We start from the raw sequence: 27,317 nt of genomic DNA, 5'->3' as shown, positions 1-27,317 counted from the left end.
ATGTTAGTAGGGACAGATCAAAGAAAGCGGATAAATGAAATCGCCTCGAATATATTTGTTAGTGCATGCGGTTTCTACGAGGAGCTGTGTGACGCAGGATACCAAGCTTAGTTTAGCACTTGAAGATGTCCAGGTGGGCTGTACTACGCGCTAATTCTTCGATACCATTCTGGCATGCGTACTACAGGATCGCGACCCCATTTCCATCGCATTCGGCATGGAATGGCATCGCATCTCGATGAAGCTACGCGCGCCTCGGCAGGACCCGATAAGCTTATCGGCAGCACCTGACAACCCGCGCACGCACGCGCGTGAGATGACGCGAGTACATGTGGGGAAACTCTGGAACACTACTCCATCTGACATGCCGCTACTCTCCCAGACATCCTCCTCTCCACATGCCCAACCCTCACCATGGAAGCGACACCGCCATGGTTACGCGACGCCCTCCGCTTCGCTCTAACAGCGACAGCATCGACTAAAGCCCCCTGGTGGGCGCACGACTATGACGCCTTCAAAGCCGCCGGCGGAGGCGACCTTGTCGATCCGGATGACCCTGGCAAAGACCCGCGGTTCCGCAAACTCGTCGAGGCCATATTGTTCAGTCGGAGGTTTCTGAACACGTACAACTTGGTGCTGCTGGGCGTGCTGCTGATCTTCACAGTATGGCATTGGTCCGAGAAGATCGTGCTGCACCGGCGGAAGAGGCGCATAGCCAGTACAACGAAGGGGGATGATGAGACGGCGCATGAAGAAGAGGCAGAGGCTTGGAGTAGCTCGAGTAGTACTATTGAAGGGAATGCGACGCCCCCCGATACCACCGCAGCGAAGAAAATAAAAGAGGCCGATGAAACGAGCCCTCTGCTTCCTTCGCAGCGACCCCCACGCGTGACGAGATCTGTAGTATGGCGTCCTTACTACAAGCTCAAGTCTGTGCTGCAATACCAACCTCGACCTATACCTGTTGTCAACAAAACACTGCCTACCAACGCCGTCTCGCTGCTCGTCCTAGCTTGGATCGGCCTCAATATTTTCTACAACTTATACCGCATGCCGCTCTCCTTCATGTACCTCTTCGTCTTCGCAGACCGATGCGGAATCATCTTCATCACGAATCTGCCCCTTCTCTACCTTCTCGCTGCGAAAAACCAGCCGATAAAGTTGTTGACGGGATACTCGTATGAGAGTCTGAACATCTTCCATAGGAGGGTAGGAGAGCTTGTGTGTCTGGAAGCGTTCCTGCACTTTCTTGGTATGGTGGCTGTGTGGTATGGCATGTTGAGGCATCTAGGGTTTACGCTGGCGAGATTCATCTTCAACCGCGTCGTACTGCTGGGATTAGCCGCGCTGATTGCGTATGAGTTAATCTACTTCACCAGCCTGGGCAGCTTCCGGAAGAGGTGGTATGAGATCTTCCTAGGCCTGCACATCGTGCTTCAGGTCGCTGGATTGGTGTTCCTCTGGTTCCATCACCACACCTCACGGCCGTACGTAGGCATTTCCCTCGCCATCTTCCTCGTCGACCGACTAGTCTACCGTATGTGGCTGAAGTCCAGTACCCACCCCGCAACACTAGAAATCCTCGAAGACGACGAAACTCTTTTACTCTCCGCAAACTGGGAAGTCGACACGAAGAAATCCGCGGTCCTAGCCAAGAACATGACCCAAGGCTGGAAACCAAACGAACACATCTTCATCTCCGTCCCATCTCTCTCCCGCAAACACGGCATCCAATCCCATCCTTTCACCATCTTCTCCGCCGCCCCGACAACATCAACGCAAGACGGCCAAGGAAGACACGCCTGGTTCTCCCTCCTCATCCGCGCTCAATCCGAACCAGGTTTCACACACTCCCTCCTTCGCCACGCCCGCGCCTCCCCAAACCCCACTACACAACTCCGCATCCGCCTCGACGGCCCCTACGGCTCATCCCACGCCCTCGACCTTTTAGAATCCTCCTCAACAGCCATACTCATCGCAGGCGGATCCGGCATAGCAGTCGCCTACCCCCTCCTCTACGCCCTCTTACAGCCTTCCCCCACCGACCCCGAATCCACTTTCAGATCCCAGAGAAAAGTAAAATTACTCTGGATAACGCATTCACTCGACCACCGTCTTTGGATCCCAGAAGATAAACTAAAGGAATTAGAAGATTGGGGTTTAGATGTGCTCATCACGCCGCCGACTGCACTTGCCGGGCGACCGGACGCGGGGGGGATTGTGAGGGAGTGGGTTGAAGAGGAGGATGTACATGGGAATGCGAGGAGTGGCGTTGTGGTTAGTGGGCCTGATGGGTTGGTCAGAGATGTACGGAATACATGTGCGGAGTTGATTTGGAGGGGGAGGCATGTCGATGTTCAGGTTGAGAAGTTTGGGTGGTAGATGACTTTCATTTCGACAACATATCTGGAGTTGGATGGCTTTTTTTTGGTTCTCTGGAGTTTGTGATAGACAGGGCTGGGTGGGAGTTTTGCTTTTGCTTCTGCTGGTGTCTTCAACATTCGCTGTGCGTTTTCTTTTTGTAAGGGAAGAGAGAGCTTAGGGGGAGGGGGGATAGAAGTGGCGATGGGTATGCCATATCCGAGTATTGACTAGGTGGACGCTTGTGACGGTTCCGATGACAAAATGATCATTTGATCATTCACATGGTTCAAATGATCATTATGTCATCAGAACCGCCACAAGCGTCCACCTCGAGCAGACTGCGACGGAGCTCATGGTGATTGACCCTATACCATCGTACGAGTCAATCCACGTGGTTGCCCACCCAAGCAACCAGGTGGATTGGATCGTACGAAGTTATCAGCTTCAACGCAGTCTACTCGTAGTCAATACTCGGGCATGGCATTGAAATTAGAAGACCCGACTATCTTCCATCTTAAGACCTATTAGGCAAAACTATCTCATCTATGTTTACACAAACGTTTCCCGACTAAACGCCAATGCCTGTCCCCTAAGTTTGTGATAGCCTGGCACGTTAGCCTAGGAAAAAATTAAACACCCTAGAGCCTACATTGAGATAAAAACATGCAAACCAGGCGGTCTAAGATCAACGTAGGCTCTAGGGTGTTCAGTTTTCTTATTGTATGAGGTGCTGGGTAGGTAGGAGTTCTGCTTTGCGCTTGTTGGCTGGTCTTGTTACATCCGCTTTGGCGGTCACCTGTGAGAAAGACAGAGAGAGAGAGCATTTGGGAGATGACAGTGGCGATGAGTAGCCTTGTCCGAGTATCCACTACGTGTGCGATTCCATCGGAGCTGATGATGTCCCTATACCACTTGGTTAATCGAGTAGCACGAGGATATCATCAGCTCGGCATGGAATCGCACACGTAGTGGATACTCGGACAGGGCATCGGGATTAGAAGATGCAAGCATCTCCCTTAGACCCATCAGCCACAACCATCTCATCTATCTTTATAAAAACGTTTCCCCACTAAACGCCCATGCTTGCCCCCTAATACGCCCATGCCAATGCGACTAGCCCAGAGTAGCCTTGCATATCCAAGCCCTCCATGTATACACCTCAGTCATCCGCAATGAAACTCGTGACCCGGGATTAAATCTACCGTCCCCGAGCAATATCCCTAGTCTCTTTCTTCTTCTTAAGATACGCACTAATCTGCTCCACCTGACTGACAAAGAAACAGCGATTCGCGTCGTTCTGCCACACCAGCACACCCAGCGCACCCGCATACCCCAGCACATCCCTGTACTCTGATTCGGAGCCGAATTCGCGCATCAAGTAGCCCGTTGTAGTCTCCACACGCTCGCCTTCGTATTCCCAAAGTCGGATTTGATCCATGACCGTGGGCGGGATGTAGGGAATAGTCTTCTGCATCTGAGGATGCGCGTAGGTCGTCAGATAGGAGATGATTTGGCTCGACGTGATGCCTGATTGAACGGCTTTGTGGACGGATTCTTTGGTGAGTTTGCCGGAGACGAGGTTGGGGAAGCGATGTTGGAGTTTGGTGAAGAGGGATAAGATGGCGATTTGGATGAGGCTGTTTGTGTAGGCGTAGAGGCGATAGTTTGTTTCGATGATGATGAAGCCCTTGTTTGCGGATGCCGAGGGACCGGCGTTGCCTTGGGAGGCTTGGGCGATGTCGTTGGAGGAGGCGGACATGGCGCTGCCGGAATCTGAGGTCAGGGTTGTGGCGAGGCGCGTGGGGTAGAAGGTTCGCGCGTTCTTGTCCGAGCGGTAGACAAGGCCCATGGAGGAGAGGTCCTCGAGCATCTGGGATTGGGTGGGGGAGAGGGTGGATGTGGAATAGTCTTGGCCTAGTTCTAGGGAACCAAGCATGAAGAGGAAGGATAAAACTTCGGTTTCGGACATGCCGAGCTGGGGGTCGTTGTCAGATTCGATGTTCGTTGGTGTCGGCTGAGCTCGAAGAGGACAGTCGTCGCAGGGTTCGTGGGGTTCAATACTTACTTCGTTGGTCATTTTCAGGTAGACGATGAGCAGACTCCAGACTTGCGCGTTCGTCTCTTGCAGCACGAAGGAGAAGCCGTCTTTGGTAATCCTTGGACTTCCATGTACGGTCCTCACCAGATCGCCAGTGTGCAGCAGCTTCTTCGTTCCAGGACCGACTTCTGCTCTCTCGATGCTGTCTCTGCTAAGTCCAGCCGCGCCGCTCACCAAGTAATAGAGTATACCCTCCCATTGCGATCGCGAGTATTCGTCGAGGAAGTCGATGCTTAACCGCTTTCCGCCGCTCTCTTCTCTGGTCGCCGGCACACCGAACGAGCGGTGCGTACCGGAGCCCTCGAGGGCGTTTCGCAGGCTGCCTTGAAAGTCTTTGCTGAGTGTCCACGAGAAGGTACCGTCGTCCTGTTTAGCAGGGGCAATGATGTGTAGGCGTTCGAGGGTAAAGAGAGCCTGTTCCTTCTCTTTCCTAGCGGAAGGCTTGAACCAGGCGTCCATGTCGGCTACGGGGAAGGATGAGGGTCTGTAGAGCATCGCAAAGACTATGGATTTGGCTGTGGCTCCGTTAGCGACAGGATTGCGGACGTAATAAATGCACTCACCAAGATGTGGAAGCATGCAGCGGAGCACCGCCAACACGGTGGAAGGCTGCTCATACAGCCGCCGGTGTGTCGCGACAGGCAGACCCTCGAGGTATTCCAGCGCCTGAGATGAAGATGAAGCCGACATCGTGGGGGATGTGGAGAGGAGGATGTCGGTCTACCGCCGTATTATCATGTTCGGAGAGAAAGGGTCCACGAGTTTGGGCGGTAGCGACGCGTGGGTCGCGCAAGTGGAAGTCGCAGGTCGCCAATCGCCAAAGAAAGTTGATGACGCGCCGAGCGAGCGGAAAGCTCACCCCACAAATTCCGCTCCACCCTGGTCTAGCTTCCGAGGTACGTGGGCAACTGCCGAGCGGAACATCGACATCACTCTTCGCACATCGCGGGGTGAGCATCAACCATGCCGGCGCTGAAGTTTGTGAGATCTGTGGGTTAACCAACCATGTCATTGACCAACATTATAGATTTACTAACGTGTCGCTAGGTCTGGGAGTCGTTCCGAGCGAACTCTGGGCTGGAGCCAAGGTACCGCCAACACCTAAGTATGTATACACGAAGCTAATAAAAGCGACACGAAAGACTACTAGACGGTGTAGGTTATGAGAGTTCATAGCTCTGGTACATTGTCATGCTAACACCAATTCTAGCTCCGAGTGACCTCGGCAGTCCCAGGACGCGTCAAGTTCGAGCTAGACATCCAGAAAGAGCACACAGTTCGTGCTATTCCACCTATCGTCTCCTACCATGTTCTCCAAACTCACCTAACGCAGAACCGCCTTAATATACTCCACGGCGGCACAATAGCCAGCATGGGTGAGCCGCCCCTCCCAAACCCCCCACTCAAACACCAGTGTCTCACAACCCCCACCCAGTCGACCTCGGCGGCTCCCTCGCAGTGGCCTCTCGCGGCCTCTTCGCAACCGGCGTATCCACCGACCTAAACGTAACCTACCTCTCCTCGGGCGGCAAAATCGGCGACTTGATCAAGGCCGAGGTGACGTGTGATAAATGTAAGTCCATCATGTTGGCATGCCTTGCTCAATATACCCGATCGCTGACTACATCACTCCAGTCGGAAAAACACTCGCTTTCACGTCCATCAACTTCAGCAACAACAAGGGAGAAGTCTTCGCACGGGGGAGTCATACCAAGTACGTTGCGTTGGCGTGGAAAGATCCCAACAACATCGTTGAAGAGCTTTCGCCTAAGCCTGAGAAGAAGGAGTAGAGGCACAGATACGGTGATTATGATGGGTCACGGCGCATATCATGTGGGAGACTTGGTGCCTGGTCATAGCACTATGAATACATACGTCTGGTCCTGGGCTCAGCCGATAGGCTTGGGCTTAGCGGCCCGGGGACGAAACGCTCTTGAAAATTGATTCGAATTGTTGGGAGACCTCATCGATCGATCTTCCAACAATCCGAAGTAATTTCCAAGAGCGTTTCGATCTCGGATTGCTAAGCCCAAGCCTATCGGATAAGCCGTTAGAGACCGCAGACAGACAAGGAACTACTGACTCGTGATTATTTGCGTGTGAAAGCCAAAAAAAGCTTCAAATCTCGTGTCGTTACATCAATTGTACGTATATCATGCTCACAGCAGTCAAAACCTCGGTCAATGACCGTCACCGGTCTTACCAAAACCGTGATGTCGACATAAGAATTACATTACTACCTCTTTGTGGATATCTAACAATGCACGCTTCCCGTGCAGATCACAAAGTTGATGTGTTGACGTTCTCATGCCATGCACAGTATCTCGAACTCTCGCGCTTCCTTTTTGCCATCGTTGTGTCTCGTAACATCTTTCACTCTTTGCAGGTTTCACATGATTGTAACCTCATCGTCAACTTCCGTGTTCTCTTCCAGGTTGTAACGTGGCCGACCACCTCCCACAACATCCATCATCCTAGTAGAACTAAGAACCATCCGAGGACGTCTCCTGGTTTCGCTCGGTCGAGTCATCGGATTTGTTCCAGCCCTTGCCCTTCATTAGGTTGATCAGGCTAGCCTTGCGTGGGGTCAGCTTCCTTACGGCCCGTCCAAAGGCTCCAGCTCCTGCAGAAGTCGTGTTGTCGTCGTGCTTACGGAATGACATCGGCGGAAGGTCTGCCGGATTGCCGAGCAGTTTGTGCTCTCTCCTATATTTGTACTCGAATTCCTGGGCGTAGTCAGTAAAATGGATTCAGAGTCATGACGCAGATAGAACGTACCCAAAGGCTATCTGCTGCTTGGTCGGAAGTGCACAGGTCGCGCAGTTGTCCGAGTATGTAGCACGCCGCCAGCTTGTCTTGATTCAATTTGCATTCTCCCAAGAGGCCGGAGGTTTGATGGGTAGGGTCAAGTTCAGCTTTCATTGCATCGGTACGCCATTGATCGTATCGAGACTGGAATCTTCCAGCCCAGTAAAGCGGCGGCATATAGTCTTTGACCTGCAAGGTCTCATTGTCAGCAACGTCGAACCTCTCTTGCCCATGTCTACTCCGGAAGCGACTGGAAGAATAGGTCCACACGCTCCCAGCGGTGTTTGGTGCTCTGATAAGAACTTTGGTCGGTACCGGGGGGAACGCCGCCAGACTGAAACTAGATCCGGTGGATTTCATTGACGACACAAGCCCTCGTCCAGGCTGACAAGGTGTATATGTCGGCGTGACACTCAGTCTTTCTTCATCCGTCTCCTCGGGTATCGATTCGCACGAGCTCGCGTCTGATCTCACCCTAACATGTTGAGACGGGACCGTGCTCTTCGGATTCATGCATACTGACTGGACCAAGTTCGACAAAGACGCTGTCCTGTACTGCTCTGGGATGCGAGGTACTGGCGGAGCGACTTCCAGGTGGCTTCCAAAATTATGGAAGGTTTGGGAACGTGGAAGTCTGCTCACCTCATGTGTAGTCATCGCCAAAGCATGGGATGACCGCCAGACGCCGCCCAAACCATTTGGTGTTCCTAGCGTTTTCCTTTGCTTTTCTCTGTCCGTGGGCAGCCGGGGAAGGGCTGGCCTGACATTATCGCTCGCATCTGGAGCGGATGTTGGAAGGTCGGTGTTGTGAGGCGGGGCGGCTGCAGAGTTCGATATCGGGGGTGATACTGCTGGTGTATCTTTTTGTTCCTCCGACTGTATCCGCTTTACTGTCACTGGCGTCTGCTGTGCAAGCTGTGAGCTCATCCTCTTCCTTACTGTGGGTGGAGTCGCGAAGCTAGGCTCCCTGCTCTGTGAATATTGTAGTCCCGGACCAAACGACCTTCTATTGTTCAGAGTACCGGGCACTGCAAGTGATTCCCTCTTCAGCGTCCTCTCTTGTATCTGCGACCGCCTGTGTGATATACGTCTGTCCGTCGGTATGTTCTCTTGCAGAAGCGGCCTTTGAGCTACTGGTGATACCACAGACATCTTAGGTCCTGGCCGCCTGGGAGCCATATATCGCGCCGACTGTGGCCCGTTGGCTGTTTTGACGAGATTTGGTGTCGTACGTGAGCGCATCTGATAGGAATGCTTCACGGGAGAGCCATTGTTGGCGGCTGCCAACGCGTGGGCAGTCGCAATGTGTTTGATCTGTTGAGAAGCGCGGTACGAGACGTGCTGTTGGACGTGTTGGCGTGGACTAGAGCGACGGCGCTCTAGGGATGGCGGACTGGGAGTAGGAATCTTCGAAGGTACCGAATCTGGTTCTGATTGAGGCATTACCGCGAGAGAATGCGACTTGACTGCGCCTTCTACGTCCGCGGCGAACGACTGAGGCTCGACCCTAACCGGGAGCGGGATGAAGCTCAGCGTACGCGATCGGGGGAGTGGCTGCGGTGTGGTATCGGTATCTGCGCTTTTGGGCAAAGTCCTGCTGAACGGGACTGTTGCGGGCTCTTCGGTCGCATCGTTGGAGTGGTTGGATGGCGCCGCAACACGCATTGGTGAAAGCGCAGCTTCGGATATAGAATTCGTTGTAGTAATGTCGGTTGCAGACGGTTCGGTAACAGCCAATGACGGTACATTCACTTGATGACGTCCCGGGGTCGTCCTTCGCTGCGAGAGGGGATTTGATATGAAAGCGAAGCCATAGCTGAGCTTCCTCCGAAATTTGCTGCTGCTGTTTTCCTGAGGCTCGCCACCCACCGGGAGGTGAGTTGTCGACTTTTCTCTCCAGCCCACCATCTCCGCTGCTCCGTCTTCACTTGGCTGAGCCGTCTCCCACCGCGCGCGAATCTGCTCGAATCTGTATCGATCTGAATATGTTAGCATGGCTGTAGCGTGGTGTGCAGCGTTTGTGGGGAAGAAAGACTTACCCGCGGAATGTTGTTGTTGTGGATGATGTTGTCCTTGAGGAGGTAAACAAGGAAGGTACGAAGCAGCCACCTCGGATTAAGAACAACGTCATGGAACGAAAAGATGCAGTCGTGACCAAACGACAGGAAGGAGCAACTGCAAACGCTGCTGAAAGCTACAATCGTCCGACCCTTGCCGTTGAACGGCCACCGCACTTGACATCATCCACGTATACCTTCTTTTGGCTAATGCAGAACAATCTTGGACCTGTGACCATAGCATGAACGAGATAACACGCTGTTGAAGTAACAAGATAATGGGTATTCAAACACTGAAAAGCACGAACCTAAGACACCATGCTATGCTATGCAACCCTTCCCTCCAGACCACGCCGAAAATGTTGTTACCCGCACATATTACTCCGAGTCACTGTCAATGACAAAGCCAGCCCTCATATTGCGCGCCGCCGCTGGTCTACGTGCGACCGGTGCATCGTCTTCGTCGTCGTCCGTCTCTGCGTCTGGCATCGTGGCATCCGTGGTCTTTGTCGCAGCATCACTCACTGGCTTCTTGGGCGTATCCGCATCACTAAGTGCTGCTGTTGCCCCAGCGTTCTGCGATGAAAGTGGCGTATCTGTAGTCTCATCCTCATCTTCCTCCTCATTGCCATCAACCACGGAAGGAGCCTGACTGCTCTCTGCATCTTCCATATCGTCGTCACTATCGGCGAATGGCGCTTTCCGTTTCGGTGGACTCTTTCTCCTCTTGCTCTTCTTGGCCGGTGCATCAGCTTTTCGCTTCTTGGATGCGACTGGCTCCACAGTTCCAAGTACGAGTGACTTCTTGAAGACTTTCATGTTTTCCTCGCGGATCGCCTGTTCTCGCGCGAAGAAGGCGGCATCCTTCTCGGCGTCCCAGTCCTCGTCGTCTGAGTCGTGCACATACATGGTACTCAGTGCTTTGGCTTGCTTCTCGATTTCCTTCTTGCGGCGTGCCTCGGCTCTGCGGTCCTTCTCTTCGTCGTCAAGCTCCACAGGACTGTTCCTTCGGCGTCGTCGCTTCAGTGTCTTGCGAGGGGCTTCTGCATCTCTCTCAGTGGGACCACCCTTGGCGTACTCTCCGTGGTCCTCTTCCTCGTCGCGGTCTATGCCGTCAGAGTCATCGTCAAACTCCGCCCGACGAGTGGAGCGTCGAGCTGCTGCAGCCTTGCTACGAAGCAAGTCTTCTGGCGCTTTGCCGTCCTCATATGTTGGGGGATCGAATTCATACTTGCGAATGAGATCGATGGCTTCTTGCAACTGCGTTGAAGTAAGGGATGAAGGTATGATCCATGAAGCGTCCGGATCGTGGTGTTCTCCTAATCTCTCGAAGCCGACCAGGTTCATGAGCAGTCGCAGTTTGTTGTCTTTGAACATAGCGACGCGACGTTCTTCGGTATCGTGCTTGATGACTAGACTCCGTTAGCAGACTTCCTCACAGTGAGAGGAATACTTACAGATCGATGGCGGCTTCGAGGTTTCGGTGTCTGGGTTCTCAGGTGCCTCGCCTTCTGGACGCTCCTCTACGTCAGCCACCAACGCCTTTTGTGCTTCAGCTGCCTCTTCCCACGCCTTGCGCTCTTCAGCTGCCGATGTAAGCACATCTCGTACCCAGCGGAGAGCATCCGACTTTGACTGATTTACAAGAACACCAACAGCGACACCAATCTGATCAGGTAGCTCCATTCCAGGTTTGACCTCAAGCTCTGCCGGAGCTCGCGGCGCTCGAGTGTGTATCTCGCGATCAAAACCGTGCTCAAGGAAGAAGATGGTTGCAGGGATCTTGTCAAACAGCATCTCGACTACCAGCTCTGGCCTCTCTTGTACTCTCTTTACAACCTGCCTGAAGAAGTGTTTGACAAAATCATCCCACTCTCTGTAAGCTGGCGACTCTGGATCAAGACCACCTGGACCTTTCATCATCTTGTTGAAAAGCGCCAGGATGTCCACCCTGCACAGCAAGACACCAAGCTCCATCTTGAAAGCGACACGGTGAAAGAAGCGATGCGCACGCTTGAGCTGCTCAGTATCGAGGTCGCTGAAGTACTTGGCAAAGGCAACGAAAGTGTTGACGCTGCTTTGGTTTACGAACTTTGCCGAGAACTTCATGAAATCGAACTTGCGTTCAGAAACCGTCTTTTGGGCTTGTTGGAGGTCTTCAGTCTCAGAAACGTTACCCTCTTCCTCTCCGTCTTCGCCCTGCTTTTCAGCTTTCTTCTTCTTGATCTTTCGGGCTCGCCGTTTCGATCGGATTTGCATATCAACGTTCTGCTTCGCATAGCGCTCGAGCATCCGCAGGAAGACATGGGAAAGCTCTGTAACTGCATCAAGGTAGCCAAAGCCTTGATCTTTGTATGACCTTAGGATCATGACTATTCGGTCATGTGTTGATTCTTCGTAGAAGATGCGATTCTGAATGTTCTCGGCAATCTCTTGGTCTTCCTCAAGACCTGACTCGGACATCTCATGCACGGTGAGCAAGATTTGCGTGAAGCATTTCAGCCCAGCGTTAAGGTCTCGCCATGCCTTTTCATCTTGACTCTTCTGCATGAAGCGGTTGAGTAGAATGAAGGTCTCCTGATTCATGACTTCGGCTACTAGTCCGTAGCTTTCATCCTCAGCAGACAGAACTTCAGGACTCTTAGGGTCTGCGGCCCTCTCCTTCATCGTCCGCCGCCGTGCGCACTCTGCTCGTAGGAACCACGATACGAGGTAGAAGAACTGCCTGGAGTGTCGTGTTTCCACACGCTCCGTTTCGCGCTCGATAGCTTTCCGGAGATGCAGAAATAGAGGGTTAAAGGACGAGTCGAGGAACTCCTCGACGAATGCTTTGATATGTTTCCGCGCAGAAGAGGTCAGTGGTACTGGGAGATCGAACTCCTCCCTCTCTTCATCGCCGGCTTGCTTCTTTCCGGGACGGCGGGGTTTATTCCACTTCTTCGTATCGTCCATCTTTTGCATGCTAGCCTGCGCCTTTCCTAGCACATCTTGCCCAGATATAGTTGTAACTTTCTCGTCGTCCCTCTTCATCCAGATCATCGTTCCGAATCGGTTATGCCGGGTTGGTGCGTTGCGGGCGTAGCCTGCAAGCATGGCCTTTTCTTTCTGGATCAAGCCCTTAAGCTCGTCCGTGTTCTTGATGTTGAGCTTCTTGTCTTCCATGAACAACTTCTCAGCATCGATGCCCTTGAGGAGGAAGAACAAGATTTCGAGAATAACAACATCCTGGGTGACAAAGTCCTCCCCGATACTAGACGCTATACTCAGAATCACCTGAAATATGTCCTGCTCGTGGAAAGTATCAATCGTTGCAGATCGGGAGACTTCAGCTTCGTCGGTGTCCATGTGTGCATTGTTCGGGGGCGCGAGCATGGCGATGTTGCGTATAAAGTATAGTGCGATTCGGATGATACCCTCGTCTCGTGGTGTGCGTTCTCGGAGGGGTACGGCCATAGAAGGGAGCGCGATCTTGACAGCAGTCTGCAGGGTTCTGTCTCGGTCGAATTGCAGAATAGCACGTTTGTAGCCAATTTGGGCGAGCCCGATATAAGGCCCATGTCGGTGGTGGTTTACGGTCGCTTCGGTGGGGTCGATCTCGTTGGGCCAAGTCAAAGGCACGAGAAGTTCCACTGCGGTCGTCAGTACAGTCTCAAAATTCAGGGTATAATCTCTCACATGTCGCAACCGCAATCTTGTGCTTCCAGGCGCTTTCCATGACAGTCGGTGATATCTTGGCCAGTATCTCAAGCAAGTCGCCCTTTACGAGGTTTGCTTCGGCCATGCATCGTGCTACATCGCGTCGATTGTACTGCCCGTCGGCGAACTTCAGCCATTTCCGTAGGTCCTTAAGGCATAGCAGGGCGTCGTGTCCCAGTGCATACGTGCCGTCATCGCCAATACCACCGAGCTGATTGTCTGTCAGTAGCCATTGTGTCAGTGGAAAGGGATTCGTACAGCAGATATTAGACTAGAGACGTGAGCACGAACTTCCGGGTTAACGGTGTCCTGCGCCCAATCGTCCAGCGTTGTCTGCGCCATTGTCGTGGTTGATGCTCAGATTGCCCGCCGGTGTCGCGATGGCCCAAAAGACGCGTCGACGCGTAAAGTGCCACAAGCGGAACAAACCGCGCAAATCCGCCAAGACAGGGCTGATCCTCGCGCCTTCCCGCTGCCAGTCAACGTCATGCCTCGGCTAGCCCGCCGCGGTTCTCATCGGCCTGGGGAAATGTCGTTCTTCATCACATGTTGATCGCGCATCTTTGACAATTCGCGCAGTCCCTCGAGTAAATACACACGATGTTCTCCGTAGCCTCAAAACAAGCCGCCCGATGCGCTGTGCGGCAGCAATGCCGTGCGTTCAGCTCAACTCCCTCTGTCGGTGCTGCCGCTGAGGTCAAGAAGCTGGGTGTAATTGGAGCAGGCCAGATGGTATGCATCAATGCACCAACCCTACAGCTGTCAGTCTAACATGTTCAGGGCCTCGGAATAGCCCTTGTAGCAGCACAGAGGGCCTCAGTACCGGTCCGGTTGATTGACAACTCACAAGCATCAATCGACAAAGGCCTGAAGTTTGCGGACAAGCTCCTCGAGAAGGATGTCGGAAAGGGCAGAATCTCGAAGGATGACGCCGCAGCGGCAAGAGAGCGATTGACTTCCAGCACATCAATGGACGATCTGTCAGACGTCGACTTCGTTATCGAGGCCGTACCAGAGATCCCAGACCTCAAGCACAGGATCTTTTCGCAACTCGCGCAAATCTGCCCGTCACACGCTATCCTAGCTACCAACACCTCGTCCATATCGATTACCAAGATCGCGGCGAGCACTACCACCGATCCAACAGATCTCTCGGCTTCATCACGCGTCATCAGCACACACTTTATGAACCCCGTACCCATCCAAAAGGGCGTCGAGATCATCACCGGCCTCCAGACCTCGCAAGCTACCGTCGAGACTGCAATCGCGTTTTGTGAGAAGATGGGAAAGATACCGTCCAAGTCCGCCGACAGCCCCGGTTTCCTTGCAAACCGTATCCTCATGCCGTACATCAACGAGGCTGTCATCTGCCTGGAGACGGGTGTAGGCGCCAAGGAGGACATTGACAGCATCATGAAGAACGGAACGAATGTACCCATGGGCCCACTGCAACTAGCGGACTTCATCGGCATCGACACTTGTCTGGCGATCATGCAGGTCTTATACCACGACACGGGTGATTCCAAGTACAGGCCCGCAGTGCTGCTCAAGAAGATGGTGGATGCAGGCTGGCTGGGAAAGAAGAGTGGTAAAGGATTTTACGATTACTAGAAGAAAGAATATGAAAACGCAGACACTATCGCGCACAACCGTATACCTGTGCTCCGAAGTCAAGCCCTGCAACCCATCGCGCCCATGACATAGCCTGAAGGTGCTCTCCATCAAATCCCATAAGCTCACACCCCCTACCCTACTAACCATCGAACATCATCCTCCGAGAAGTCACCCATATGATCACCCATATTTGGGATCTCTGTCTTCATCGAAGGTCCACCATCAATCTCCATCTCATCCTCATCATGCGCACCCATCAGCGGCACCGCCGCTCTCGCCAAACACATAAGCTCACGCTCCATCTCCTCTTCCTCCTCCCTCCCAGTACAAACAGCCCAAGTCCCCTTCCCCCACAACTTCTCCTTCAACCAAGCCATCTTCCCCCTCTTCACATCATCCTCCTCCATCTCCGCCTTCAACCCAGTGCCAAACTCCAGCTCGCCCCTCTCTCCTCTCTCTTCATCCTCCATCTCCACGCCACTGAGTCCCAAATCACCCATGTCTTCACACTTGTGAATGAGCGGCGTAACACCCAATTTCGCCAACTCCAGAAAGTGATTGTTGCGCATGTTATTTCTGGCTTTCTGCGCGGTGGGGAAATAGTAGGTTTTATTGGCGGGGGTGCGTAGTTGTGCTCGCGTTCTGAAATGTTGGAAGAAGGGCTTCTTCTTCTTCTTCTGCGCGGCGCTGGTGTTTGGCGGGAGTGATTGGGGTGTTGGGAGGTATTGGGTTTTGGCATGGTTTTGCGTGGGTGGGTGGATGGTGAGGCGGCATCCACGCTTGGGCTTCTTTGGCGATGGTGTTTTGGGGGGGTGGATGATTAGCCGGCATTTACGTTTGGGCTTCGCGGCTGATGGTGTGGTGGGTGGTGGTGATGCTTCCTCGCCTATTTGAAGAGGCGAATTTGCGACCATGCGGTCAGGTGAGATGAAATGCTTCATGATGCTTGATTTTACGGTTTTGTGTTGGTGGTGGATGGTTTAGTTGGGATTCAACCTTCTTTGCGGAATTTTGATGTAGAGGTTTGGTGTGATGGTATGGTTTTTGGAAATGGACATGGATATAATTTATTTATACCGCTAGCTCGATATAAAATATGTGAGCGCGCATGGAAACCAAGGTGCGCATATCTAGTCATAGCAGTACCATAGTTGCATTGCTGAGATTTTACATTTCTTGCCATATACATCCTACCTTACTGGCCGAGAACCTCGAAGCGGATACTGACGCACGATAATATCTGGTACCATAGTTGCGTCACGTGAACACATCACCTATCTACGATATACACTTTTTATCACTGGTCACAAATGTCAAAGTGGACCCTTGTATGTAATCAAGTACCATAGTTGCCTTAACTAGTCTACGTTTTTCTACCCCAACACCGCCAATCAGCCAAACCCTTAAAACAATCGCAATAATTCCCAGCCGCAATCGTCGCAGTCACTGAGCCCAAGCGCCGTACTCCTCAAAACAAATGCCGCAGTCCCCAACCCAATGTCGTAATATGCTCGCCTCGGAGCCCACCACCGCACTCTGACTCATCAAACTCCATCCTGCCCAGTGGACTCCGCGAACCCACTCGTCTTCGCCTTTCTCTTGCGCTTGAGACTTTTGCGGTCTCGAGGTTTTCCATCTGAAGAGAAAGCTTCCTTCGCTAGTTTTTTGGCGTACTCGCTTTCTGTGATTTTTCTGTTTGGCTCCAAAAGTGCGGCAACTCTGACTTGTTCGCGGTGCTCGGCTTGTATTTGACTGAGTGGCTTTGGCAGCTTTTGTTCCGGCTGAAGTGGGAGCGTTGCCAGTAAAGCGTCCACTCGGGCCGATCTGTTGATAGGTGGTCTGATGATGTTGTCTAACGGTGCTGCAGTTCCGTCGGTGTAATGCCTCATAAGCTTATTGTTGTAGGCAGCGTTGATCTCTTTTAGCTGGGGTGGGGGCCTTTGAAGATTGGGTACCCAGCGTTTTGCAGCGGCTTTTCGGAACTTGAGCTTGCGCTCTTCCTCTTTGGAGATGTCTCGCTGAGGGATTTCGAGCTTCAGACGCATTGTAGACTTGTCTGGTGATGATGGTGTTTTCGACGGGGTCATCAAGCCCGCGCCGCTGTCTCTTCTCGCTTCTGCTGAAGTGCGCTTGAGTGATTGCACTGGTGTCATGTTTGGAACCTAGGAAAAAACTGAACACCCTGCAGTCTACGTTGACGTTTTGTCACCTACTTTGCACGCTTTTGACTTGATGTAGTCTGCAGACCTGTTCGGGTTTCTCTTTGTGTAAAGTGGGTGTCTCGCTTGGTGAGGTGCCGCGGGAGAGGTAAGTGAGTGATGTAGGGAACCTTGAGCCTAGACACTGTGAGTAGGATACTAGGAGTCTTGTACCAATATTCTAGCATTGTGAGGCATTTATAAGATATGAGCGTGGGGCAGCTAACGTTTCGAGTCATCGAGGTGGAGTTTGTAAGCATGCTTAGGTACAATGAAAGTCTACATTGTTACCACTCGCGACCTATACATCCTTGGTATGCCACAGGCTCCCATATAGCAGTTGAAGGACATGCTTGCAGTATGCGAACTGAAGTCTCCTTCACCGTCACTCCTCCTCACTCTCATCCTCGTCTCTCACCTTCTCGCAGCCACAAGGCCACAAGTGCGCGACGGCATAGCCAGGGTACTTCTTCGTGAACTCATCGTACCAAATTTGCCATGCGTCCCATGTATCCTTGGTATCCGAGTCGATTGTTATCCCCTGATTCGGCTTTGGGTAGTGTGGAAACTGCTCGTAGATCGTGCTGCGAAAATTCTTGAACTCCGACCACTTGAGATAGTCGTCCGGTTCAAACTGATGGCCCAGGCCCGTGCGCCGGTCGTTATCGGCTTGAAAGTCGCCTTTGCGTCCGTGGTTTCCTTGTTTCAGATATGGGACGGGAGGAGATTGATGGGACTTGGGAGCGCGATGTGGTACTAGGCAGCGTGTTAGCGAGGTGTGCTGTATGGAGCAAGCGGAGTAAACAGCCGAGGAAATGGTATGTTTCGACCATCCCAGGGGGTGTTCAGATGACTGTAAGGAAGTGTGCAGCAAATTGAACAACCCACATTGCATTAGGAGTATCCAAAGAAAAGCTATTACTTACTTGTGGTCTCATGCAAGTACGTCTCGCCCTTGCGGTAACCTTGGCCAGATGTCGCTGTGAGCACGCGATCCTCATTACGTCCGCGAATGATAATCGAAGAGCGGTCGGGATCCAAAGGATTCATGCCAGTGGCCTGCATGAAAGCATCTTGGCGGGACACTTTGGCGTTATATAGCGATGTTTGCCTTTCCGTTTGCGAAAGCGTTGGTATGTTGTAGTCGACTAGGGTGCCTGTGAACTCATCCTCAGCCGAATGTCCGGTATTTGTAGCAGCCGTGTTTGTTAGTGCGTCACGCTTCTGAAGCTTCGCGTGTGGCCGACCGTCCGGTGGCTCATCAGGTGCGCTTCTCTTCCGGTGATTAGATTGACGGGAGGTACTACTGTCTTTGATCGTAATTGGCGAGTCATGTTTTCTGTTGACGGGTGTAGAGGGTATATTGGCCTGTATTGGTGTTCTCACACTGGAAGATGTCGGGGTGGTGGGGGCTGGGAAGGAAACGGCGTCATCAGCATCATCGGCTTCTTCTTTGTCATCTGCGACTTAGACTGTCAGTATACCTGCGCGCATTCAATACGATGGGAAAGAAACCTACTAGATAATGTCGACTTCGGATTGCGTCCAAGAGCCAGTGTCTCCTTCTCTTCGATCCAGTTCGCGAGCCTTGATTTCGCTAGTCCCTCGTCCTTCAGCTCTTGCCTCTTCTCCGCGCCTGCATACTGCTCTACAATGTCAAGTAAGTCGTCCACGCTGTACTTGAGCAGACCCTTGGATAAGCGAGCATACGGCCTCTTTTTGTTGCCTAAGCCGTCTTTATTGTACAACGGGATTTTCAAGCCGTTCGCCTCGTAGAACCTAGCCCCAGAAGCCCGCGTCGGGGTGGAAGGTGTAGCTGGGGTCGCACTTTTTGCCCTTGCCCTCGCAGTACTCTTCTGCTTTGGAGGACTGCTCGCGTGGGATTCAGGAGCTTTTTTCTTACCCTTTCCTTTGCCTTTCCTCGGCGTAGCTAAAGTCATGGCGCGCGCGACTTCATTGTCGTCGATAATGTTCGTTCGGTCCATGGTGTCGCTGAGTTAGACGGTGGCTGCAATCGCTATAGACATGCGAGAGTTTCGAGGAGGTAGAACGAGAAATTGAGCAGTGTGAGATTGGTGGAGAGGCGGAAATCTGCGTTTGTCTTGGACTGCATTCACAATGAGGTGAAGGTCGTGATTACACCGCAAGAAAGTCTGAGCTCCGCACAGTACACACCTTCACTCTCGAACCGACCAAATACCGCGCGCTCATAGTGCCCCTGAACAACCAATGAGCGGGTGTTCATATGAGGAAGCGTGCAGTATTCTAACTGGCCGGGCACAGAGCAGTCGCCTTATGTGGGCCATCCGAGTACAAAGCGATTGATAGACGTGACCAAACGGTGATCATGAAAGCTGGCAAAACTACAAAGAAATCGCGTTGACACAGTGCGACGATTGAAAATACCGAAAATCGGAGTACACACTCCCAAAGTGTGTAGCGATATTCTGAAGCTCGGGTAGCTTGCATGCTGTCGCATGTCGAATGTCAACCTTGGCTTAAGTGTATCGGAACCATGGTGCTCAGTAGCTTGCGTGATAATATGCTCTTTTTCTCGTGCTGTCTGCCACGTTCCGGTAGAGACATGGCGTCGAAGTGTTGACAGAACATGGGATGAGCACCATGTACCCACGCTCTCTTTTCACTGACACTATATTTGTTCCGCCCTACCTGCTGAGTCCAGAGATTACAGATGCTCCGCGGCGGGCGAAGCAATCCGTAGTTCCCAAGAAAAAGAAGTAACGGAAAATGAAGGAATCGAAATATGGAGCAGTGGCATAAGTTAGTGTACAGACTCTGCTGATTTGGCCACAGCGTCTGATGCGTCATCGCAGTACCGTGTTTGTCGGTAGAGGCTGACCGTTCTCCCGTGGACATACTGCCAATGTAGTGTAGATGAGCAGCATCGCCCGTATTTATAACCATAGACCAGGGCATGTTGCGATGGAAAGTCATAATCTTGAGTTGGGACGTCTCGCATCGCAGAGTCGAAGTTGGCAAAGAGTTGCGGTCGGCGTGCCACGTGAGACGAGGCGGAACCGACCGCCGATCTAAAGGAGCCGAGGCATACCCGCCTCCAGCTTTCGGATCGTCATTTCGCGACTCTCCAGTTCCATCACCAACTTCAACCTGCGCGTGCTACTGGCATTGCGTATCGTGTAGCCAACATGGTCCGCGAGGATATAATACAGTCGGCGGTGTCTTGTAGGTCCACGCATGGCACGCTCTACGCGACGATGCTAACAGCCGCCAGTCCTCCAGGATCCGTCCGTTGCCAGCGCGCCCCTTGAGAAGCGCATCGCTTTCCTCCAATCCAAGAACCTCACGCAAGAAGAAGTCGACGTTTCGCTCGCGCGTGCAGCCGAAGACCCCAGTTATGCTTCATCACCTCCACCCCAGACATCCGCAGTAGCCAGCAATGCGTACAGACCACCACCGGCAGCCCCGTATGGGAGCTATCCGCCCCAACAATACTGGCAACCGCCTCCACCGCCTCCGGAGTAAGCATAGAGACAATCTACACCCGGTTCCGATGCTGACAGATACAGACCGCCGAAACGCGACTGGCGCGACTACTTCATCATGGCGACGGTCATGGGCGGTGTAGGATACGGCCTCTACTTCACAGCGAAACGATACGTCCTGCCCCTGATACAACCACCTACGCAGCCTCAGCTGGAGCAAGACAAGGCTTCAGTCGACGAATCCTTCAAGCGCGCGTTCGATCTCCTCGAGCAACTCAACACCGACACAACCGCTCTCAAGGCATCGGAAGAGGCACGGACAACACGACTGGATGACGCGCTTGGTGAAGTGGAGAGTGTCCTGACGAGCCTCAAGGAATCGTCGAAGAGACAGGGAGACGACAACAGACGTATCGAGGATGACGTCCGCGGCTTGAGGGACTTGATTCCGAAGGCATTGGACTCACAGAAGGAGTCCACCGACAAGAGGCTGCAGGAGCTGTCTACCGAGCTGAAGAGCCTGAAGACGTTGATTGGCAACAGGATGAGCTCTCCTGCACCACCACGCCCACAGAGCACATCAGGCTACTACGGACAAGCGCAGTCGCAGACACCCAACACAAACGGCACACCCGCTGCTTCGGCATCGACACCCCAGCCGTCCTCTACTCCTGCGCCCAGTGAGCAGACCAACGGCACGAGCGCTACCGAGACCCAGACAAACGGTAGCGCAACGCCCGCGCCCGCCCCCAGCCCTGCTACCGAGAAGCCTCTCCCTGCGTACGGTAGGCCCTCGCCGGGACGCGCTGCTATCCCGGCATGGCAAATGGCTGCCGCGAAGAAGACCGAGGAGGCGAAGAAGGACACAAGCGAGAGCGGAACTGCGGTCGATGCCGGCGCCAGTGCGTAGAATGATCGTCGCTGTATTATCTGAGAAACGTTGTGCATCTTTGGCGTAGTTATTCTGCTGTGTATTATTTGGATAGGGACAAACTCATGGTTACGCTTTGAAAATCATAATCTCCGTGGACTGCAGTGTAACGCCTTGGAAATGCTACATCCTATTTGCAAAGATAGATTATCCTGCAACAGGCTAGGGTTCTGCGTATATTCACCCTGGACCTACCTAGAGCATGACTGCGCATGCACGCAATATCAGCGCCCCAATTATTGCTAAAGAAGAATGCATGTGCATCGCGAATGCGACGATGTGGTTGCTCAATTGCTCGTATTCCTACCCCTAACGCAGGCTAAGTCGCTTCCGGGCCAACGTGATGTCGTGACGTCGCGATGTCGCGTTTCGCGTCAATGCTCCCACCTAACGTCGACCAGCCATCTCAAAACAAACTTCCAGCCTCCAGCGTCATCGACATCGCACAGAATCCGATATCTCATGCACGATCGATCTCGCCAATCTGTAGCTCAGACAAGAGGCTCCACACTCCCCTGACGCTACGCTTGTGTTGACGTCGACTGTCACCCTCTTTCGGCTGCAGGTGCGATGCTAGCTCTGGGTCTATGGGCTATCGTGCTGTCCCTTGCATGACGGGTGTCCAGTCCCCGTAGCTTTGTGGAGGCATGACGCAGTCTAGGGTACGTTCTGACAGACAACATCGACATCTGCGTGGTCTCGCATAGCATCAATTGCATCGCGGAGACACTGGCGCACTGTCAGTCATGTAGAAAGAGAAGGAATTTTGAAGGGCTGCATTGCATTCGTTGCATTGGCCTGCACCACCACCACCGCAGTATGACGCGGCGACTCTCACGTCTGCTAGTCATTGCATCGCATGCCTCCGACAAGCGCAATCAGCTCCCGCCTCTAGGAAGGGACCCGCTTCCCGGATCGCCATATGCCTATCCCCTTTCCAGTGCACATCAATCCCATGCTGGTGTGGCGCTTTGTGGAGGGCAGTATGGCATTCTGGACTATGCGGTCATAACTGTGATCGCGGTATGGGATCTAGATCGCGGCCCTGCCTCCTTATTGTTTCGAACACCTTGTTGCATCAGAGGCTTGAGAGGACATGGTCGATACCATGACGTAGCATCTCTGTTCACATCGTCTACATAAGGAGGTAATCCCATCTGCTTTGTTCTACATCAACACATCATCACATCTCAATCAACTACTCCCGTCTTCAACACCTCCACCACTACATCCACTACCCAAACCAACAACATCAATACCATCATCATGAGCTCCAGCGAGATCCCCAACGGCAACGCCATGGATAACGACTACAAGTCCCGTACCGGCCAGAACGAGATCCCCGTTCAGAACGACGAGGCGCCTGTTGAGGCGACCGAGTACACCAACGGCGGTGACTCTGACGCACAGCTGGGTATGCGATTCAAGCAGCATTAGCGATTTGGATAATTCTAACAACATCCAGAGCGCGATGAGAAGGACGCCATCGACAAGAGCAACATCCTCGATGAGCGCACACGTGGTGCGACCAAGAAGTCTGGCACTTACACCGAGCCCGGTGACGAGGAGGGTCTTGGTGCTGCTGCCGATGGCTCTGATGGTACCTCTGCCACTCGATAGAGTACGATACCCTATACAGGAAAGAACAGGAAGTTAATAGCGTGTCTTCATCAATTTGATATCCCATTTACTTGATCCATCCTGCCATTGTTGTATTCGTGGTGTCTTCACACAGTGTCTTCCTTTGCAAGGGTTGTCCGATCCCCAGTCTCCATCCCTGGCACCTCCATGTAGCAGTTGACTGGCACATGCGTATCTCCCAATACAGTCGTGATATACTGGAGAAGGGTTGCAAACATACTGTCGAGCATGCTGTTCATTGTTCACCAGTCCCTCTACTCGATTTCTATACTTGCCTGTCTTGAGACATGGCAGGCACGGACGGTGTTAACTCTTGCGTGCAATCATCCATTTCATTACCGTAGTGCAAGAGTCCTGTGTCCCAATTTTCTCCGTACCAGTTCATTCGAGATGCTCACTTTCACTTTCACTACTTCCCACATTGGGTCTTCCCGCATGGTCTTAGCTCAGCTGCCGTTTGCTGTAGAGTTATATGTGGATCGGAAGTCACTCGCGATCACCACCAAACTGCCTGATGGTCATAAAGGAAAAACTTTGTGACATACCCGCGCTACTTCCGTGACTTGGTGCTGTCGCTTTCTCAATCTGCATCTGCGATTGTCGCGACGCTGTTGTGACATCACGTAACAACCCACCGCCAACGCCCAAGATTACCCGTTTGAGCAGGCGCAACGATGGCGGGCAGAGGAAATGCAAAGACTATCGCGAATGGTAAGTTCCTAAGTTCCATCGAGCGAGTATGATGTAGCGATCGCTACTTCCTGAAGTAGTCACCAAGCTTGGTCGAACCCGCTTACAGCACAAGATCTCTATACTGATCGTATCCCAGAGCGCGCAGCCCGAATTAAAGCTACCAAACAGCGGGTCTTCATCTCCGGTCTAAAGGGCGACCATACGCTCGAGACAGGCGTCGCGTACCACTACCGCGGCCACTTCATCTACGCCTATCCCGTCGGTAACCCGATCGAGCCAGTGCCCTTCTCGACCAAAAAGGGCATCAACATCGTAGGGGTCGTTACAGATCAAGCACCGCTCTACGATTCCAAGAAACCGGATCTCGTTCTTGAAAGCACTGTTGCTGCTTTGCAGAGGTCATGTGTTCACGAGTGGGAATGGCAGAAGGAGCAGGAGGAGATCAAGAAGCAAGAGATGAAGAAGGCGCTGGAAGAGGAGAAAGCTGGGGAGAACAAGAAGGAAACAAAGGTTGAGACTGAGACTGTAAAAGGCGGTGCAAAGGACATTGATGCTGCTGTAACTCCCAAGGCAAGCGCGCAGGACCCGTTACTCAGTCAGGCTCCTTCACGTGTCCCGTCCTTCACGACACTGCTAGTACCCTCGCAAGTATCTTCAAACCTCGGCTCACGATCCACTTCTCGCTCTCGACCAGCACCACCTCACCGTACCTCATCCTCTTCAACCAACGTCCCACGCATCGGCACCGTCGAAGCTCCTCCCACCACCAGCGACTCTCCACAAAGCTTCTTCCCAGCAACAAGCTACACACCGCACGACCGCGGCCACTACCTTGCGTACTCCGCCCCGGGCTCCCGCAACGCCTCGGTAGACAACACACCCTTCGTCTCACGCCCCGTATCGCCAACCCACCAGCACGGTCTCAGCATCCGCAACGGCCAAAACCATACCTCACTCCGACCCATAGCGAGCACCTCGCGTCTGAACCAACTTCTAGCCCAAGAAGGAATCCGGCGATCATTGAGCCCGCTCGCAGATGTTGCCGAAGCTGGAAGTGGAACTGCGCCTCACCACGCTCCACAATGGCAAGAAGAAGATATGGTAGCCAACCTCTCCGTCTCACAGGGCTGGATGGATCCCTCCGACATTTCCGCTTTCGTAGAAACTGTTTCACGTCGGCCTACTCCTTCGCCATCTCGACTCTCGTCACGCTCGCACACGCCGTCTAGGTTTCGGAGTTGCAGTCCACGAGATACTTCGCCCGATGAGGGTGGTGGAAGTGGTTTGTACCTCCATGGTCTGGGTCATCCTGATGTGATTCGTGAGTCGAGGGCTCAGACGAGGGAGAATAGTCCGTTCCGTGCACCAGACTATCGGTCGAAAGAGAGTGCGGTGTATCTGAGGGAGTTGGCGCAGAGGGATTATGAGACGGGTAATACGGGGTATGAGTTGAATGCTCCTGCTTGGCAGGAGGGTGGTGGACATCCTGCGAGCAGTCTTCAGTCATCGAGGGCGCAGACTCCTATCGGACAGGTACCCGTCGGTCTACGGGGAGGCTTAGGCCATCCGCCGTCGCAGCAGCGCGATACCACACCCGCATTCACCTTTCCACCGGCCCGTGCACCGGATACATCTTCTTTTCCCGCGTTCATCGACCCTGTTCCATCTCCCAGCTACAAAGTCCAGGCCGAGAAGAAGCCGCTAAACACCGGTCGACCACGCGCCGCTTCTAAAGCCCTAAACGAGGCCTACAACGCCGCGAACCCATCTTCAACACCTCGACCTATCTTCTCGTTCCCCTCGCCTGACGAGCAGACTGAAGGCAACGACACCGGTGTCGATGCCAATCGTGGTGCTGATACCGAGAACGCAGTCTTCACCGCCCGTTGTCCGATCCACTCCGAGTCCTGCAACGGCCAAGATGTAGTGCATACATACATAACAGAGCGTGCACGAAACGGCGCTGGGTTCAAAGACTTGTTTCCGACGATTGAGTGTGAGGATGGGAGGGTGATGGTGGATTGGGCGAGGATGAAGGATGAGGAGATGGAGAAGCTGAGGGCGTGATGGGAGTTGAATTTCGGAGTTGAGTCGATTCAAGACGGGTACGTTGAAGCGGCGAGGGGAACGGAGTGATGTGGTAATGGAATGGAACACATGTGGAAGGGAAAACACATTGTACGATACATATACAGACACACAAGCGAGATGAAAACTGGATAAGTAGCAGGTCATGTACGGACCTCATTTCAGTATAGAAATACAGCAAAGAAACAGACACCGACAACATGAGGCGACAAAGAACAACCGTTGTGATACCGACCCAAAGAAACGGCCTGCTGAAACTTTTCCTTCCTCATAAACACGACGCTCTCCTGGGTATCTCTACTGTTTCAACAATACACTCCCCCGTGACACCCCGCTAACGCCTCGATACGGACTGACTAGATAGTTCGGTAACGCATGCTGCTCCGCGTGTGTGAGGCGAACTTACTCGTCGGCTGCGACGGCCTTCTTGCGGCCCCTATGTACCGTTAGCCATGATCCTATTGTTGTCTCGTCAGATCAGACGTACCTCTTCTGGGGAACCTTCTTAGGCGCGGGAGCTTCCTCCTCGACATCACTGCCGGCCTCAGGCTCGACCTTGGCGGCTGCGGCCTTCTTGCCTCGGGCCTTCTTGGGTGCCGGGGCATCCTCAGCCATATCCTCGTCTTGGTCTACGGGCTCTTGCTTGGGCGCAGCCTTCTTGCCGCGGGCCTTCTTGGGGGCAGGGGCCTCGTCCTCGCTGTCGTTGTACTTGGGAGCGTTCTTTGTCCTGCCGCTGGCACGAGCCTTCTTGGCCGGAGGAGCGGCCTCTTCCTCGCCGCCGTCTTCTTCATCAGCGACCTCTTTCTTGGCTGGCCGACCACGCTTCTTCGGGGCGGGAGCTGGCGCATCTTCCTCCTCTTCGTCCTTGACCTTCTTGGCTTTGGGACCGCGCTTCTTCGGTGCTGGCGCAGGCGCGTCCTCCTCGTCTTCGTCTTTGACAGCGTTCTTCTTGCCCTTGGCCGCGGGCTTCTTCTTGGGTTTCTCGTCCGCGTCATCGCCGTCCTCGTCGTCAGCCTTCTTGGCTTTCTTCGCTCGAGGCTTCTTAGCGCCTGGTCGGTTATATTCAACATCCTCAGGCTGATCATGTCAGTAAAGCTGGGCCTGAGTATTTCGTAGACATGGTGTGAAGACACTTACATGCGTGCAGTCTGCATCTGGGATATGGCCGTTCTCTAGCGCGAACTTGACCGACTCCTGGAACTCTGCAGGCAACTCGTCGTAGCCGTCGACCATGTCAGTGTCGCCTCCGGACACCTCGATCAGATTCTCGATCTGCTTGGGGGTAACGCATCCCCTGGGCGGATTAATAAATAGTCTGGCAGACAGACCACAGAAATCCTTACCAGTGACGGTATTGCCAGCTGACATGCTCATGGATGGTGACCTGAACCGCAAAGCGGAACTGGCCCTTGGTGATCTTTGAGCCAGCTCCTTTGCATTCCTTGACTTGACAGCCGGCGCGGTTGTTAGGGGAGACCTCTGATGTATGGTTAGTGTCGTCCTGATCGGCGTAAAACAGTATATCTTTCATGAGATAGGTAGATGGTTGGCTGCATAGGACTTGGATTCATTCAGTACTTACCGACGCGATAGACACCCATAGTCGCGGTATGTCAGTGTGCTGTGTGGTTGGCAGAGGTTGAGCTGCAATAATTTGCGAACACG

At 53.2% G+C, this 27,317-nt stretch overlaps 11 protein-coding genes across 11 annotated transcripts; 6 read left to right on the top strand and 5 right to left on the bottom strand.

Annotated features, from left to right (window-relative positions):
- Window positions 1–414: 414 nt before the first annotated feature.
- J4E87_004817 (uncharacterized protein) lies at window positions 415–2,382 on the top strand (the record flags this gene model as incomplete). Its single annotated transcript, XM_049376435.1, has 1 exon — window positions 415–2,382. The coding sequence occupies one exon, from the start codon at window positions 415–417 to the stop codon at window positions 2,380–2,382; it is 1,968 nt and encodes a 655-aa protein (XP_049233946.1).
- Window positions 2,383–3,562: 1,180 nt separating this feature from the next.
- On the bottom strand, window positions 3,563–5,152 carry J4E87_004816 (uncharacterized protein; the record flags this gene model as incomplete). Its single annotated transcript, XM_049376434.1, has 3 exons — window positions 3,563–4,339; window positions 4,430–4,977; window positions 5,026–5,152. The coding sequence occupies 3 exons, from the start codon at window positions 5,150–5,152 to the stop codon at window positions 3,563–3,565; spliced, it is 1,452 nt and encodes a 483-aa protein (XP_049233945.1).
- Window positions 5,153–5,834: 682 nt separating this feature from the next.
- J4E87_004815 (uncharacterized protein) lies at window positions 5,835–6,252 on the top strand (the record flags this gene model as incomplete). The annotated part of the gene is made up of 3 exons (XM_049376433.1): window positions 5,835–5,838; window positions 5,898–6,035; window positions 6,098–6,252. The coding sequence occupies 3 exons, from the start codon at window positions 5,835–5,837 to the stop codon at window positions 6,250–6,252; spliced, it is 297 nt and encodes a 98-aa protein (XP_049233944.1).
- Window positions 6,253–6,945: 693 nt separating this feature from the next.
- J4E87_004814 (uncharacterized protein) lies at window positions 6,946–7,752 on the bottom strand (the record flags this gene model as incomplete). The annotated part of the gene is made up of 3 exons (XM_049376432.1): window positions 6,946–7,188; window positions 7,241–7,610; window positions 7,745–7,752. The coding sequence occupies 3 exons, from the start codon at window positions 7,750–7,752 to the stop codon at window positions 6,946–6,948; spliced, it is 621 nt and encodes a 206-aa protein (XP_049233943.1).
- A 1,953-nt stretch (window positions 7,753–9,705) lies between these two features.
- On the bottom strand, window positions 9,706–13,365 carry TOF1 (Topoisomerase 1-associated factor 1; the record flags this gene model as incomplete). Its single annotated transcript, XM_049376431.1, has 4 exons — window positions 9,706–10,739; window positions 10,785–12,956; window positions 13,003–13,234; window positions 13,282–13,365. 4 exons carry the CDS (start codon window positions 13,363–13,365, stop codon window positions 9,706–9,708), a joined length of 3,522 nt encoding a protein of 1,173 aa, XP_049233942.1.
- Window positions 13,366–13,623: 258 nt separating this feature from the next.
- Window positions 13,624–14,634, top strand: J4E87_004812 (uncharacterized protein; the record flags this gene model as incomplete). The annotated part of the gene is made up of 2 exons (XM_049376430.1): window positions 13,624–13,755; window positions 13,804–14,634. The coding sequence occupies 2 exons, from the start codon at window positions 13,624–13,626 to the stop codon at window positions 14,632–14,634; spliced, it is 963 nt and encodes a 320-aa protein (XP_049233941.1).
- A 1,547-nt stretch (window positions 14,635–16,181) lies between these two features.
- J4E87_004811 (uncharacterized protein) lies at window positions 16,182–16,790 on the bottom strand (the record flags this gene model as incomplete). The annotated part of the gene is made up of 1 exon (XM_049376429.1): window positions 16,182–16,790. One exon carries the CDS (start codon window positions 16,788–16,790, stop codon window positions 16,182–16,184), a length of 609 nt encoding a protein of 202 aa, XP_049233940.1.
- A 430-nt stretch (window positions 16,791–17,220) lies between these two features.
- On the bottom strand, window positions 17,221–18,820 carry J4E87_004810 (uncharacterized protein; the record flags this gene model as incomplete). Its single annotated transcript, XM_049376428.1, has 3 exons — window positions 17,221–17,591; window positions 17,762–18,295; window positions 18,355–18,820. 3 exons carry the CDS (start codon window positions 18,818–18,820, stop codon window positions 17,221–17,223), a joined length of 1,371 nt encoding a protein of 456 aa, XP_049233939.1.
- Window positions 18,821–20,002: 1,182 nt separating this feature from the next.
- Window positions 20,003–21,209, top strand: J4E87_004809 (uncharacterized protein; the record flags this gene model as incomplete). Its single annotated transcript, XM_049376427.1, has 3 exons — window positions 20,003–20,039; window positions 20,089–20,335; window positions 20,384–21,209. 3 exons carry the CDS (start codon window positions 20,003–20,005, stop codon window positions 21,207–21,209), a joined length of 1,110 nt encoding a protein of 369 aa, XP_049233938.1.
- A 1,287-nt stretch (window positions 21,210–22,496) lies between these two features.
- J4E87_004808 (uncharacterized protein) lies at window positions 22,497–22,850 on the top strand (the record flags this gene model as incomplete). The annotated part of the gene is made up of 2 exons (XM_049376426.1): window positions 22,497–22,644; window positions 22,696–22,850. 2 exons carry the CDS (start codon window positions 22,497–22,499, stop codon window positions 22,848–22,850), a joined length of 303 nt encoding a protein of 100 aa, XP_049233937.1.
- A 695-nt stretch (window positions 22,851–23,545) lies between these two features.
- J4E87_004807 (uncharacterized protein) lies at window positions 23,546–25,631 on the top strand (the record flags this gene model as incomplete). Its single annotated transcript, XM_049376425.1, has 2 exons — window positions 23,546–23,582; window positions 23,701–25,631. The coding sequence occupies 2 exons, from the start codon at window positions 23,546–23,548 to the stop codon at window positions 25,629–25,631; spliced, it is 1,968 nt and encodes a 655-aa protein (XP_049233936.1).
- Between the last annotated feature and the right edge of the window lie 1,686 nt (window positions 25,632–27,317).

This window comes from Alternaria ethzedia (assembly GCF_023757985.1).
Source record: "Alternaria ethzedia strain BMP 0044 chromosome Unknown scaffold_9, whole genome shotgun sequence".
Classification (NCBI taxonomy): Eukaryota; Fungi; Ascomycota; class Dothideomycetes; order Pleosporales; family Pleosporaceae; genus Alternaria; species Alternaria ethzedia.
Note: the sequence above shows the minus strand (reverse complement) of the source record. Positions and strands in the feature narration are given on the sequence as shown.